The sequence below is a fragment of the Lonchura striata genome, chromosome 6 (assembly GCF_050655825.1).
Source record: "Lonchura striata isolate lonStrDom1 chromosome 6, ASM5065582v1, whole genome shotgun sequence".
NCBI classification, from domain to species: Eukaryota; Metazoa; Chordata; class Aves; order Passeriformes; family Estrildidae; genus Lonchura; species Lonchura striata.
Genome location: NC_140708.1, coordinates 16,333,650 through 16,348,486, shown reverse-complemented (window position 1 = coordinate 16,348,486; position 14,837 = coordinate 16,333,650). Strand labels below are relative to the sequence as shown.

The 14,837-nt window shown below is 38.0% G+C and overlaps 1 protein-coding gene and 1 long non-coding RNA gene across 7 annotated transcripts in view; one reads left to right on the top strand and one right to left on the bottom strand.

The window, feature by feature from the left end:
- LOC110468609 (pulmonary surfactant-associated protein A-like) overlaps positions 1-14,019 on the top strand; it is a 25,119-nt gene extending 11,100 nt beyond the window's left edge. For 2 of the 5 annotated variants that reach the window (XM_085583353.1, XM_085583354.1), the window contains 6 exons: positions 3,823-3,910; positions 4,334-4,458; positions 8,754-8,854; positions 11,505-11,643; positions 12,685-12,759; positions 13,459-14,019. In XM_085583353.1, coding sequence (XP_085439479.1) covers positions 11,520-11,643; positions 12,685-12,759; positions 13,459-13,835 — 576 coding nt within the window. In that variant the 5' untranslated portion in view covers positions 3,823-3,910; positions 4,334-4,458; positions 8,754-8,854; positions 11,505-11,519 and the 3' untranslated portion in view covers positions 13,836-14,019. The other 3 variants (XM_085583356.1, XM_085583357.1, XM_085583358.1) reach the window with 3 other exon arrangements.
- LOC146767038 (uncharacterized) overlaps positions 1-14,837 on the bottom strand; it is a 98,518-nt gene that overhangs the window by 72,490 nt on the left and 11,191 nt on the right. The window contains exon 2 of one of the 2 annotated variants that reach the window (XR_014956277.1): positions 14,790-14,837. This is a non-coding gene — a long non-coding RNA (uncharacterized LOC146767038). The other variant, XR_014956276.1, reaches the window with a different exon arrangement.

Sequence of the window (14,837 nt, the reverse complement as noted above, 5' to 3'; positions counted from 1 at the left end):
TGGTGAAAATCCCTCTCTGCTGGAGCTGCCCTGGAAAAGCAGCTGGGCAGGTGCAGCTCTGTGAGTCTGGGAACTCTCCTGTCCTGAAGCAGTGCTCAGAGGAGCAGAGCAGTGATGCTGCAATCTCACAGCCTGGAAGAGCATTATGTAGGAGCAGGCTGATCTCAGGCTGGACAAAAGTCCACAGGGCAGGAACCACACCTAGAGATAGAAAATGAGCTCTTACTACATCATATTACTTGAAACTTTAAAATTCAGCAAGGTGTTATCAGATGTGCCCTAAGTTCTGACTTTTTTAGTCATTTATGTTAGGGACACCTTTTCTTCCTTGAGGAATACCTTTCTTCAGTAGATGCTAAGAGAGAAGAGTTTGAAATTTGGTCTATTGTCTTACAGGAGGCTTAAAGCAACATTCCTAATGACCACTTAATTTTGCATTAATTATAAACTAATCTCTTATTTGCTGCTATATCCCTGATTAGAACCAACTCATATGGTGCTAATATGACCTCCACAGAGTTTATAAGTAATTCAGGATGAAAGCAGCATTTGTTAATCAGCTGCTGGGTTTATCTTTCTAAAACACAATTTCAGGTTAAGTGCATGCTCAGGAGGAGCTTTCCTGTCACATCTGAAAAAGCACAATCATTGAAAGGCTCTTTTCATTCTCTTTAGTTTTCAAGTGGCAATTTTTAGTGGGAAGTACAAGGTGCAAACAGGAAACCATTCAGTCAGTAGCAACTCATACTTACTGGTTTGTTTTTTACTTATAACACATAAATATGGGGGAGCAGGGGGTTAATGGACTATTAGAGCAGAGGAGAAGTGTGTTCTTTGCTGTGGCCCATTCCCTGTTGTGAAGGAAACTCTTCAGTTTAAACATGCAGAGGAGACGTTTTATTCAGGCTCTGTGACTTTAGCACTACCAAATGGCTCTGCTCTGTTGCTTGACAGCAGGAGACCTAAGGAGTGAAAAATGATTCTGGGTTCCAGTTTGGCCAAAAATGCTCAGGGGAATAAACAATGCAAGATTGCCTGGAAACCTAGGCACAGCCTTGTGTTTCTTTAAGCTCTGCTGAACCCCTCAACACTAGCAGCATGACTGGATGCTCTGTGCTCTCTCTAGCACAAATGACTTTTTCCTGGGGCACCTGCAGTTAAAATCTCTTTTTATGGCCTGTGACCCCAGTGAAGATTCAGACATCAGTAGCTTGAGCTGTTTAGATCAGTGCTTCAGGGTAGACAGTTGTAAGAGCTCTTTCCTGGCTTTCTGTGAGCTCTGGTTTGTTTATGACTTCAGCTGGTGGCACAGCTTGTCCCTCAGAGCTGAGCCTGTGTGTGCATCCTGCAAGAAACTTCTGGCATGTTTGCAGTGGGAGGAAGACTCTACAAATGGTTGGTATCCTCTTCCAGGGTGTTTCAATTCAGATAAAATTCTAAGAAGCCGGACTAAATACACAGAATGTGAGAGCAGCAGTCGACCCAGGTTTAGGTGTCTGATTTCAGTCAGATTGCGTTGGGATTCATGCAAACCTGCACCTGCTCAGCAGTGCAGCAGCCTGAATTGCAGGGTTTCATGGTACCTCTCCTCATCAGGCTTTCTGATCTTACCTGGGAGGATCCTGAACAGAATCTTTTCCCTTTCTTCCCACCTGCATGGTTGTGCTACAACACTTGGCCACCTTTGCCTTGTGCTTCAGCTATGTAGAAAAAAAGGTTTTATGCAAATTTCCATCCTGCCCCAAGAATTATACCCAAGCACATTTATAATTCAAAGTTTTCTTTTTATGTAAGAGAAGCTAAACCATGCAAGCTTCTTTAGCTGAGATGGACACAATGTTTCACCAAATTTAGTTGGAACTCCTGAAACCTCTTCAGCAAAATCATCTTGTCTACATTAGTAACTCTCTTGATTATCTCCTGTCTTGCACTTGACGTGTCCAATGACACCTGTGTGAAGGTGTCCCATTCAGAAGTGGTTTGACCAGCACTACATTGCCTACAGATCACAAGCTATTAACTTCTCCAGCCCCTTACACCCTCCTCACCCTGCCTAAGCAACCATACATATTCACAGAAAGACAGGAGGAAAATATGTACTTTTAAGATCCTTTTACTTCTTTACCTTTTTATTCTAGAGCTGCAGCTAAAATGGAAAAAGGGGAGTATTTCTGGTACTTCCTAAGCCTGTTAAGTGGAGCTTTTATTTATGCATCAAAAACTAGTGGAGCAAATATTATCTTGCAGCCTCTGATTGTCCTCTATGGGCTGTTATTTTCTACTACATGGTATTTAGCTTCAAGCGGGGGAATCTCATCTGTCATTTTTATGAGTGAAGTGCATTTCTAGCTTTCATGACTAATGGTGAAAAAAAGTTAAAAGCCTTTCAATGGAAAAGTTCTACCAACAAAGTGAAAATATTAATTTCTTTATAACATCATGTTTTAAATTCTATCATAAAGTAAAACCTGTATTTTTAATAAGAGGGCATTAAGTGTTGGCAGCAATATGGCAGGACTGGATGGCAAGAAAAGTTTTCAGCTCCTCACACAATAGCAGTTATAAAAGCTATTTAAGACATATTTCAAATGTATCTGCAGTGCTGTAGTGTATTATGTATTTGACTTCACTGAAAATTGTATATTAGTCTTTCTCTTAAGTTACTGGAAGCTCTCCAGTGGTTTTGAATGCTGCAGTCCTAAGGTTTATTTTTGAAAAATACTCCCAAAATAGTTCTGAATTTGGTGTTGATTCTGGCAAACTGTGTCAGTTGTTCAAAATATAATAGTTTACATCTTTTATCTCTGTAACAGTCATGAAGTATGTTCCTCAGGAAAGGCAAAAAAAAAAAAAAAGGTGGCAGTGATTAAACAGTTGGGCCCCATTTGTGTGGGAAGATAGATGCTAGAGAAATGCAATGTACTACTGGCATGGTGATACAGGTACCAAAACAGGAGCATAGTTGTTCTCCAGGTTTTGAAAACTAAATTTTATGAACTAATACTTAAAATCACTTCAGCTTTAGTGGATGGTCATGGGAACAATGCAATGGTCTGACCCTGTGAAAGAGGCACTCCATTGTACCCAGCAGCCTGGGCTGTGCACAGGGCTGAGCACAGGCACAGCTGGGGAAAACCTGTTTCCTAGCTTGGTCTAGAAATGTTCTGAGATGTTCTGGTAAGGCAGACAAATAATGAGACTTGAAAAAAATAAGCATGTTTGAAGAGTTCTCGTGTAGATTCCGACTCCTGGGAAACAAGTGTGTTCCTGTCTGCCCAGAATGAGTCCTCAAATCCAAGTAAGAGTGCCAAAAGTAATTTATAAATAAATATAATTCTTTCATATACTATAAAAGGTATATTTTGTACTAGAATAGGTAGCTAAAATTATTAATAATAATTGTGTGGAGTTTCTTGTATCTTACTAACAAAAATAGTGCTTAATCTTTATATATAAAGCTACTAATAAAGGCTGTAAAGGGTGACCCCCATGGAATAACAAAATGATATTTTATTAGTTAAGTAGTTGACATTCATAGTTATTACATTTCTCAGAGTTATTAAATATTCTCTTTGATTTGTCATTCAAGTTAAGTCTGCTGTGTTTTAATAACCTACTAAGCGATTTCAGTTTGAATCATTTTGGCCTCAAGCAACATTCAACATCTTCCCATCTCTTGAGAGAGATTCTGAGGGTGTAGAACTCTGTTCATTCCTGTTTGTTTTATTTCTATTTCTTTGAGTCTTCATCTGTTCCTTGTTTTTATCTACTAGCTAAACTTCAAGGGGCTTTAAATAGAGCTTTTCTTGTTTACCCTTACAGGAACCTTCCACGAATATTTCTGCACTGAAGCCTTTGCAATATCTGCACCTTATGTAGTTTCAAGTCAGCTGAGATGTATCAATCAAAGGTGAGGAGATTAATCTGCTTCCTTGGGCACTTACAGCCTGTCCTTTGCATGTCAGCACTGCAGCACTGCACCCCTGGCTGCTGCAGCCTGAGCCCCAGCACTGAGAGCTGCACCTGGGGGTGAAGCACAGGACCAGCACGTGGGATTGCAGGAGCTGGGTGGATGCAGGGCTGAGCCTCAGCAGCCCAGCTTTTCAGGGGAACTGCAATGATGAAGTACTTTACTAGCTGTCTGCTATAAAATGCTCCCCTGCTTTTGCACAAATTAGAATCTAAACATGTGCAAAAGAAGCAGATTTGGTATTTTAAGATCTGTGTGCTTCCAACAACATGATCAGCTAAAACAGAGAGAATTTTGTCTTCACTATTCTGAAAAAGTCTATGGATAATGGAATTCTGTAATACCTGTTATCTTAATTTTCAGCTCATAACAGCAATAAAAGCCACAATAAGGGGTGTTTGCTGAGAATTCATTAATGGTTGTGTCCCTTCAGTAAAATACAAAGCAGCTTCATTTCACTGTGATCATCAGACCTTAACAGTAGCTTGGTAAGTTCATTATTTTCCTTTGCTACTCTGTATTTTCTGCCATGTGTTTTCAACAACAAGTTTCTCCCAAGGACTTTGAATTTCAATTGCAGATAAAACATTGACAATGCTTTTGGATACACATGTTCTAACATTTGTCAAAGAGACATTACACAGACATTTCCCAGCAATAACAACATAATAAGAGCTTGGCAATTTTTTTTTTTTTCTATCAGCAGGTTAGATTATTTTAAATTGATAACAAGAGCCAGGTGGCTATTCATAAGGGCAAGATATGAATTACAGGCATATGTTTCCAAGGTAATGTTGGCCAGTGGCTGTTCAAGCATAAATTGCTTCTTATTACCACTTTTGGTGGGAGGTAAATGGTCCAGTTCATCTCTGTGGGAACAGAAAGCAGAAGGACACCTCCAGCATTACTCTTTGCCCTGTTCCCAGTGGAAGAAGGCAATATTTACTCCACTGTGACACGCCTGACATTGCAGTGAGTCATTTCCTTGTGCTGTTGAACAAAGATTAGGAATCCTGCCCCATACTGTTATGTAGCATTCCTGTAAGAGGGCTGCTTGGTGCAGATGATGAAAGGAGAAATTCAAGTTGGTAATGTGTCCTACAGGATAAAAACGGTGACTTGATGATCTGAGGGAAAAAAACAGGATTCCTCAGTGATCCTAGGAATAAAATCACTAAACTTTAGTAATTCTAGCTCTGAAACAGGTAAGAAACAGACTTGAAAACATTACTAGGTTGTGAATTTAGAGTGAAATATTTCCGGTTTCTGTTTGTTTATGAAAGGACGAGACAGAAGCTGATTATAGTATGGTCCAAATTTTTACTAAACCTGGATAAAATAAACAGGAAGGGAGAAGAGAAGACCACTTGTCCTGCCCAAAGGAAGGAATAAGGCTATGTCTAAAAATCTGTTATTGTCAAAACAAGAGCTGCTTGAGGCATTTGTTTTAATGTGCTCTATTTGATTTTCTCCTTTTTTAATTGAAGGCATAGAAACAATAGTCCAGTCAAAATGACTTTACTCTAGTGACTTGCCTACAATTTTCATAAAACCCAAGAGACCACTTGGATATCTGTAGTTTAAATCAATTATTTCAAGTATATGAGAGAGAAGGAATCCAATATAATCTGAAAGCAAAGGCCAAGTAGTTCTGTTAACATAGGCTTAAGTTGCAGATTCTTTGGCAGGAGAGAACCATGACTATATTTAAAAAAAAGGAAATCTGGCCATCTCTTTTCTTGATAGCAAAGTTTTAATTGTTTTTCTTAGAATAGAAAATTCATAGATTAAAAGGGATTTGGGTTAGGGTTAAGTTTCAGTTCAGTCTGGTGAAGCCAGTTTTTTAAAATCCAATGCTCCAAGCTCTGTTCCTCATCTCTGCTTGGAAGGTCATAATCTATATTCATTATTCCTTCTTTTTCTCCATCCACCTGTGTACACTTAGATGTAAAAATCTCCCTGGGATCCACTCCCCAAAATAACTGTATTATTGAGCTGGCCGCATTTCTCTGATGCCATGTGTTTTTTTCATAAATATAAACAGGTCTCATTAGCAATCATATTCTTCCTCTAAGATGTTTATCCTCAAGTTAAGGTCCAGGGCACACACAGCAGAATTTTCTTTCAGTATTAGCAGTGTGGTTAAGTGCCACACTGTCTACATTTTTTCCTCCAATTCCTTCCTCACTGTTCTGTAAATTAGCATACAAACTATTTTATCAGTGTTTCTTATGGGGGACTGTTGAACTTGCCATATTTTTGTTTGGTTTTATGTCAATAAAATTCAATTGTAGGAGGGGAGGAGGTAACACTTCACCTACTGGATTGTTTCGTGACATAAGAGGTGACATATGCTTAGTGCCCTGTATTTCTGATAAAGTCTTAAGCTGATGCCAATAAGCCCTCTTAAAACTAACTATAAACACTTAACTCTGTATGATTTAAAGCTCAGCAAATAACTTAGAGTGGAAATACTAGAATACAAATATAAAAAATGGCTATTGTTTTGAAAGAGGTAAACATGGAGAATTGACCACACCCGCTTACCACACAGATGCTGTACCAAGGACTCGCTCAGAGTCGATACCAGGAACTTGGGGCACAGTGACACACTTTAAATTATTGTCTCACAAATTGCTAATATAAACTAGCACGGCTGTATATCACTACTTTATGTGAAAGACTATGGCATAGCTTTACACAGATCAGGATATGCTAAGTTACCATAATCAGCTTTCTTCAAAACAGCAAAATGAGGAGTTTACCTTGTGTTCTGAAAATGAGAGGCTTGAAAGATGTATAAAATTCACTCTGGTTCTGAAACCCCCTTGGCAGTTAGTTTTTTGAGGGTAGCATGCAGAGCTGTTACAGAAAGAAGCAGTCCTTTTGGCTACATCTTAAAAATCAGATTCCATTTTCTCCCCAAGTTCTCATTTGCTGAGAGTTGAGCAGGGTTTGGGTTTAATCCACTCTGGCACATAATTTTTAACATTCTTATGGTTCTTCCTAATGATAGAAAGAGGCATGAAGTATCTGGGGTCCACTGAAACCATTAAAGTTGCCTGGCTGAGTTTTGTGGGTGTTTCTCAGCTAAAGGCCTTCAGCCATTACCACACAGGTTTACCTGCAAATTTCAGAATTCCCATCCCAGCTAGTCTACAGGGATGCTAGGTTACAGAAAAAAAATTTTCTTTCTTCCTTGTTTGAGTTTGTTTTCCCTCATTCTCTGCTGCATAACTAAGGAAGGTAAATCTAATGATTAAGTAATCTCTCACGTTGGATTAAGTTTTAGATTTCTTATCAGATTCCATTGTGCTAGTATGATCTGACTCATGGGAGAACAACTGTTATCAAATGTATCTTTCTTCAAAAGTTTTACCAAAATATAATAATTGATAAGGTTTTCCTAGATCATAAGCCATGCCACACTTTAATAAATGGATAGAGATAAGCTAATGGAGCTTTACTGATCTCCCTGTTTAATGTTTTCAATTCTTTAATTTTCTTATAATATAAACTGTGTTAGGTGGAAGAAACAGTACAAATCTCCAGAGACTTACCATGTTCATGTATTAGAGCTGCGTGTATATGCAATGATGCAGCAGAAAAACTAGCCCTTACAGGTATTGCAGAGTTGCCTAGAAATTGGATCTATTGAGATTTGTTCTGGTAACATTCCCAAGAACTTAGACACCTCGTAATTTAAAATTTTGTTTCTCAATATCTGGATACATTAAGTTCATCTTATTCTGAATTGAAGAAATTTCCTATGTACCCCAGAGGTCTACTGCCATCCAGATACAGAATTACATGTGTCTTTGACTATGCTGAAGTGTCTGGTATCTGTGCTATTTCCAAACTGCATCAGGAATTGGAAAAAAATATTTTATCTGTTAGATATTGTCTAATCCACATTTTATGCACTCAACACCAGTTTTTTACATCTACCTCATCTGGACTACAGAGAGTAATAGTTTCTATTGGTGGTGTAAAAGAATTAATCTGCATTCAGAGCTCTGCTGCCCATCTGGTAGATGAAGGACTTTGAAGATAGATTGTCTAGACCATACATTTGTGAGTGTTAACTGATCATTTGCTAAGAAGGAAACCTGCCACATCCTCAGTTTGCTATTTGTGGGGGTTTTTGAGATGGAGAACGGGCCATGCTGGGCACTTTTAACTGGAGGACAAGGCTCACAGTTGTGAATGGAAATGGATTTAAGTGCCTGCACTGTGTCTAAGGGGAATCCTAAATGTATCTTCTGCTTTGGTATTTTATCTTGGCTAGGTCAGCCAGTTGGTATTAAACATCTCTAATTGCTGAGCAGGGAGGCTAAAGATGTCAGCTTGCAGCTGTGAATCCTGCTGGAATTATTCAGAGAGAGTTACACTATAACACTGTTATAGGGATGATGACAAATACTTTATGTAAAATGCCAATGAATAATAGAAAACATCCTATCTTTAAGAGACCACAGTATAAACTGACAAAACACAGAAAATCTGTGAAGCTGAGGTATTTCTATCTCTCAGGTGAGGCACTGATGTGTTGACTTGCTAAGGTTTATAAAACAAACCCCATCTAGGATCAAACATTCTAGAGTAGAATGCATCAGAACTAGAAGGAAGTTACAAAATCCCAATATTTCTTTCTGGGAAGCAAGAGGAGCAAAACCTCTGGTTTCTTCTTTTTGTTTTTTTGTGGGTTTTGTGGTTTTGTTTTTTGTTTTTTTTTTTCTCCTTGAAAATTATGTCCATTTGAGAATTTTGTGCATATATACAGATTTTTTCCAAGATCCATCTCTGACCAACAGAGGATGAGCTGTCTTGTTCAAGAGAGACCAGAATGAGAATTCTAGCACATAGCTAGAAAATTGTATTAAGGTAAGATAAGTACATCAGATACAGAGAGGGGATGAAAGTTTGGAATTCTGATTATTTGGTCAGACTATCTGGAATGTACCAGACTTCCCTAAGATAAATTACAAGCGTATCTTTCCTTTTACAAGAGCCACTGGTGGTCATCTGCCATTTTTTGCTTTTATGAAACAATAACTTAAAAATATGACCTAGAATTGCTGAAAGTTACTTTACGTTTTTATGTCTTTTGTGTCTAACCATCTGGGGTTATCTGTTAGTTCTGGATTATATTTTCTACAACTTTGACTTTATTTTGTTAAAAAAAAATAAATTTCTCCACCCTTAAAACTGACCTCAGTGTTTGCATAGCAAATATATGAGCAAAACTGAAAAAGCTCAGTCATGGCCTCAGTATCCAGTCTCCACTTGAGCCATATCATTTAGCAAACACCACACTATATAAAGGGGATTTGTGTGAACTGCTTTTTCATTTCATTTTGAAGCAGAAGGGTAAGTTGAATTTCCTTTTAATAAATCACAAAGAATTTCATCTAGAAGGCAAACCTGTTCCTTTTGATTTCTGTGGTCATATTTATGTTCTGAAATTAAATTTCCCTTTATTAGTAATTTTTTTACTTTGCTTATACTAGCAATTTTAGTAGATAAGTGGATGCCTGAAGGACACTAGATAGTAATGACTGATGAAGGTCATTAAAACTGAAGGGCTGTGTTTTTTCAATTTTGCCATATAACTGATCAGGAGTCTGACTCTGCATCATAATGATCCAATTATGAACTGGATGCAGTAGTCCATTCAAATGTAATTCCCTGAATGATCATCACCAGGCAAAGGGTACATGTTGTAATTGCATTTCCTTATCTCAAGGATGTAAGTATTCCTCACCACCTAAGGTAGGTTTCTGTTAGGGTCTTGAATAATCTTTCTCTGAGTCACTGGCCAGTGTTTCCAGAGGTGTCTGCTGGCCTGCAATGAAGGGTAAACAACTGAGATGCTTCAAATTCAACAAACTAAACTCAACAGCACCTTTAATACTGCACATGTGTTCTCAGGTGGATTTGGTTTTGCATTCTTTAAAGTGCAAATTCTTGACCATACTGCTATTAGTTAAACAGGTCCTATTTGCTGCAAATTTATGACATAATTGAATATTTGTATATTCAAGGGTATGTCACATCAGATTGAGGTTGATGAGACATTCCCCTAGAAAAACAAGTTGGTGTTGATGCAGATTAAAAATAATCTCAAAAGTCTTCTATAACAGTGAAAAAAGCAATTGTTTGCCCTTTACTGAAGGCCAGGAGACACCTCTGGAAACACTGGCCAGTGACTCAGAGAGAGAAGGTTATTCAAGGCCCTAACAGAAACCTACCTTAGGTGGCTAGGAATACTGACATCCTTGAGATAAGGAAATGCAATTACAACATGTACCTGGTGATGATCATATGGAAGATATAAACAATGCTTTTTCTTTTAAAAGCTCACCTCGCTTAGTAAATGACACTAGACTGATATTTTTATTCTGCTTGGCTTATATACTTTGAAATGTAATAGCAAATACCTTGTTATAGTTTGATGAGCCTAGGTGTTAATAATCTTACAGCATTCAAGCCAAGTTTTTATTTTAAATTTTAAGTGGATCTAGATTTAGATGGGTAAATGCTGATTTTTTTTTAAAAAAAGATGTAAGTTTCTTTTAAGAGAGAACAGGTACAGGATCCTCTTTGATTTGTGCAAATAAAAAAATAAAGTAATGCACATTAATTGTGTAAGTCAACCCACGAGCATCACCCCATTGGAAATAAATATCCATTCAAGCATCTTGAACCTTTCTTTGTATCTCCTGTTAGTTTAACTGAATTATGTCAATAACTGGATATTTCTATGCCATAGTATCTTACAGTCCTTCAGGTTTCACAGCTGCATAGCACATCCATTCAATCTGCTGTAAACCCACAATGTACAGTTTTAAAATGCTTTTTAGTCACAATAGCTCAGCACTAAGATTATAACCCTAGTTACTGTTTTATCTGTAGGGATAAAATAAGACGAATAAGCCCATTGCCAACCAGCAAAAATGCATTTTCTACAAGATTAACTGACATTTTCAAGCTTGTGTAATTTTGTTCAAAGCAGGATAGGAATGTCAATTGAGCTATAAAGTTTTGCACACGTGTAAAACAGTATCAGTTTATGCCAAATAAATGTGCTTAGATAGTGTTGTGCTTTAACAAGCTCCCAAACATTACCAGAAGCCCTGTAAGAGATTTGCCTTTCAGGTTCATATCCTATGCATCATTGAGTGATTACAGTCCTTGCAGACAGCTAATGCCTAAGAGTGATCAATTACCTCTGAGCCTATCATTTCTCAAGGATTAATCCAACAAATAGTCAGTGACAGTGAAAGGGATAATTTATCTTCACTACCCCAAGTTTATCAGTCTAGAAAGAGTTCTGTGCATAAAGAGTACACCATAGTTGCAAAATACATCTGGGAAATCTCTTACACCTGAAATATAAACTTTATTTAAACAAGGAAATAATGTAAATTTCAAGAAGGGATGATGGGAGAGAGCATGCAGCTGTGTAAACCAATGCCTACAATTTCTTACAGAATCATTGCCTGACAAATGTGTGGGTTGTTTTTTTTTTCAGCTGGCCTGAGAAATCATGTTGTCTTACTCATCCTACATCCTCATAGCACTGGCTTCTTTGTCAGTGACTTGCCATGCATTGAGCAAATGTCCAGAAATTTCTGGGCTACCTGGTGTCCCTGGAAGGGATGGTGTGAAAGGTGAGCAAACTTGCCTCTTTTGCAGGAGATCCACATCACAAAGGCTGCATGACTAGCACAGATAATGCAGAAGGACATGTGCTCTCAAGGAAGCAGATGGGTTAAGCACAGGAAGAAAAAGAGAATGCAGGAAAAGGGCAGTTTATTTTTTTTTCTAAAAACAGGTCTCCTCTTTCTTCTGAGGGAAGAAACACTAACATATAAATATTTTATATATATGTAGAAATGCTTTCTCCAGGTCTGCTGGCAAGGCTAAAGCACAATCAGAATTATTGCCAGACTCCTTGGATTAGGTCACATATGGGGTTTCTGTAATGGATTGTGAAGTGCAGTAAGAGCTGCAATGTTACAGCTCAGGGATGCAGCAGCCTTTTGTGCTTCTACATTGCTCTTAGTTTCAGCTGTGAATTGTGGATTGTGATCATGGGAGTACATCAGTGACTTTATTCTACATGTAGGACCTCTGTTACCTGTGGAAAGTGGAATGAAAAATAGAAAATAGTCTCCCTTTACAGTGGGTTCCCATCTTTAGCAAGCAGTGCTGGATGTATTCCACACTATCCAGAAACCTTCCACTACCACTGTTTATAGCTCCCATTAAAGCAAGACCAACACAAAGCTTACAACCAGCACTTTAAAAAGAAAACCACACGGTGCCATAGAAACTGTTTCTTCCTCAAAGGATCCCTAGTGCCTGTTCACTACCAATTAATAGAATGAAACCTCTCTTTGGCAAAGCCAGTTTCACAGATATAACTAGCGAAAGGCTTCAACCTGTGAAGCTTCTTTTTTCAACCTTTCAGTTTCTTTTCGAAAGAGGGCAATTATCAGCATTTCAGAGGATTGGATGTTTTTGTTAGTTTTCTTTAATCTAAATTAACAACAATGTGAAGAAATACTGGGAAAATATTTATTTTACACTTGTTAATGTTAAAAATACTTTTGCGAGTTAGTTCTGGAAAGTAATTGATTTTATCCAGGGGATTGTTCCTAGCAGCACAGCCTAGTATAACTGTATAACTTTTGTTTTTATCTGTATAGGTCTGCCTGATTCTCTGGCCAGCAACCACAATGCTTTAGCAAACCTGAAACACCGACTTTTCCAACTTGAGGCTGGTAATTCTTCCCCTGGTTTCTTTTTCAGCTCACAATCAATTTTAAGTGCAATAGGCAAAGTTAGTTACAGAATCACGACTTGCAGGAAAGAAACTGCATTTGGAATGGGTACTACACTCCAAAACTCCACTTTCTTACTCAAAGCAGGGGAAGCCAGGATTCTGGTTTCCCTGGAGAGAAGCAGATTCCTCTTGGCAATCACAGTGCACGTTTATTCAAATTTGATTTATTTTTAAAAATATTCTGACTACTTGATATTGCACGCTCCACATGACTCATGGAAACTCAGTCTTGTACCACTTTTATCTATCAGCAACCAGATTGTTAAAGGTGGTAAGTTGTTTTGTAATGAAAAGGGATTCACAAAACAATTATCATTTTTCTGTTTCCCTTGCTCAAATCTGTAGCGCACTGATCTTTAGAAAGTACACAAAATATAACAGGGCTGATATTTAGCAGATGTTGGTGGTACCTTCTTTTCTTGAAGACAAGGACAGGTGGTCACAAGCAGCAAAATATATTTAGTGAACAGTTAGTGAATGAGTAAAATTAAAGATCTTTATTTCTCTTCGTCTTTAGCTCAGTTTTTCCCTCTGTTCCTTGTAGCACTTTTAGTTTTCATCTCTTGATTTCACTTTCTTTGCTTTTACATCAGTATGCCGTAGAAAATCTACAAAGCTAACTCTTTTCATGTTTCAGTGCTTGCTTTGAATGGGAAAATAAGAAAAGTAGGAGAGAAAATACTTGCTAGCAACGGGAAGAAAGCTGACTTTGCATCTGCACTACAATCCTGTGAAGAGGCTGGAGGAACTCTTGCAGCTCCCAGGAATGAGGAGGAGAATAAAGCCATTATGGACCTTGTGAAACAGTATAACCAATATGCTTACTTGGGCATTAGAAAGGAGGAGACTTCAGGTCAGGTTAAGTCTGTAAATGGCCTGCCTCTGAGTTATAGCAACTGGCACCAGCATGAGCCTAATGGCAAAGGGGATGAGAAATGTGTGGAGATGTACACTGATGGCACCTGGAATGACAAAAAATGCAATATGTACCGTCTCACAATCTGTGAATTCTAAAGAATGGCCTTTCAGGCACCTCAGAGCATGGAGATAATGAAGTATCTGTTTTTCAAGTTGATTAAATTTCTGCAATTTCTCTGTATCCTAAAATATAAGATGAACCATATTGTGATATTTTTTAGCCTTAGGAAAATGCCAAATGTACTAGGTGATTAACATGATTAAAAAGTGCCTGAACTGATGTGCCTGATGTGTTTCTCCCTTTTGGAGGGTTGGGAATACCTCAGAATTCATTTCTCATGGCAGACTGTCTCCATACCTTTCTGAAGATTAGAGGAAAATTCCAAGGTTTGACTTGGGATATTGGAAATGCTGAAGTTAAAATTGCCTGTGGCATCATAATTGGAAGCATTTTGAAGTACTTAATGGTTTCTGCCTCAAAAGAGATGCACAGAGGTTGACTTCACTGTAGCAATTATAGTTTCAGGTTTTGGACATCACTTTCAATCACAGAGCCTGTGTCACATTGAACCACTCACTGATTCATTGGCATCCACCTTTTGTTTTATAAAAATATCAATAATACCAGTTACAATTAATTTTTCTAGTTTCAGAGGCCACTCTCTATAAAACACAAAGATAAATATTGCACTCAATTCAAGTAGATAAAGTGTATAAAATGATAAAAATTGCATTTTGTTGCTAAAACAGCACATTCAGACAACCAAGAGATTGCAGTGTTAGAAGACCACCTGTTTTTTTCCCAAAACATTGAGTAAAGCAGATAATATTTTGGGAAGGCAACTAAGAGTGGAAGTTCAGTTCAAATACTGAACATACATATAACATCATCTCTGCTGCAAACAACAGCACAGACAGACTTCGATTCAAATCTGGTAGCATCAAGAAGCAAGTTTTCACAAAATATTTTCACTGCTACTCCATTTGGGCAGCTGGTGAGCAGGGGCAGCTGAGCAGAGTACCATGAGCAGCAAATTCTCACATTCTTACCTTGCAGTGAGCAAGTCCTGGGCTCATCCATCCTCATTTATACACCAC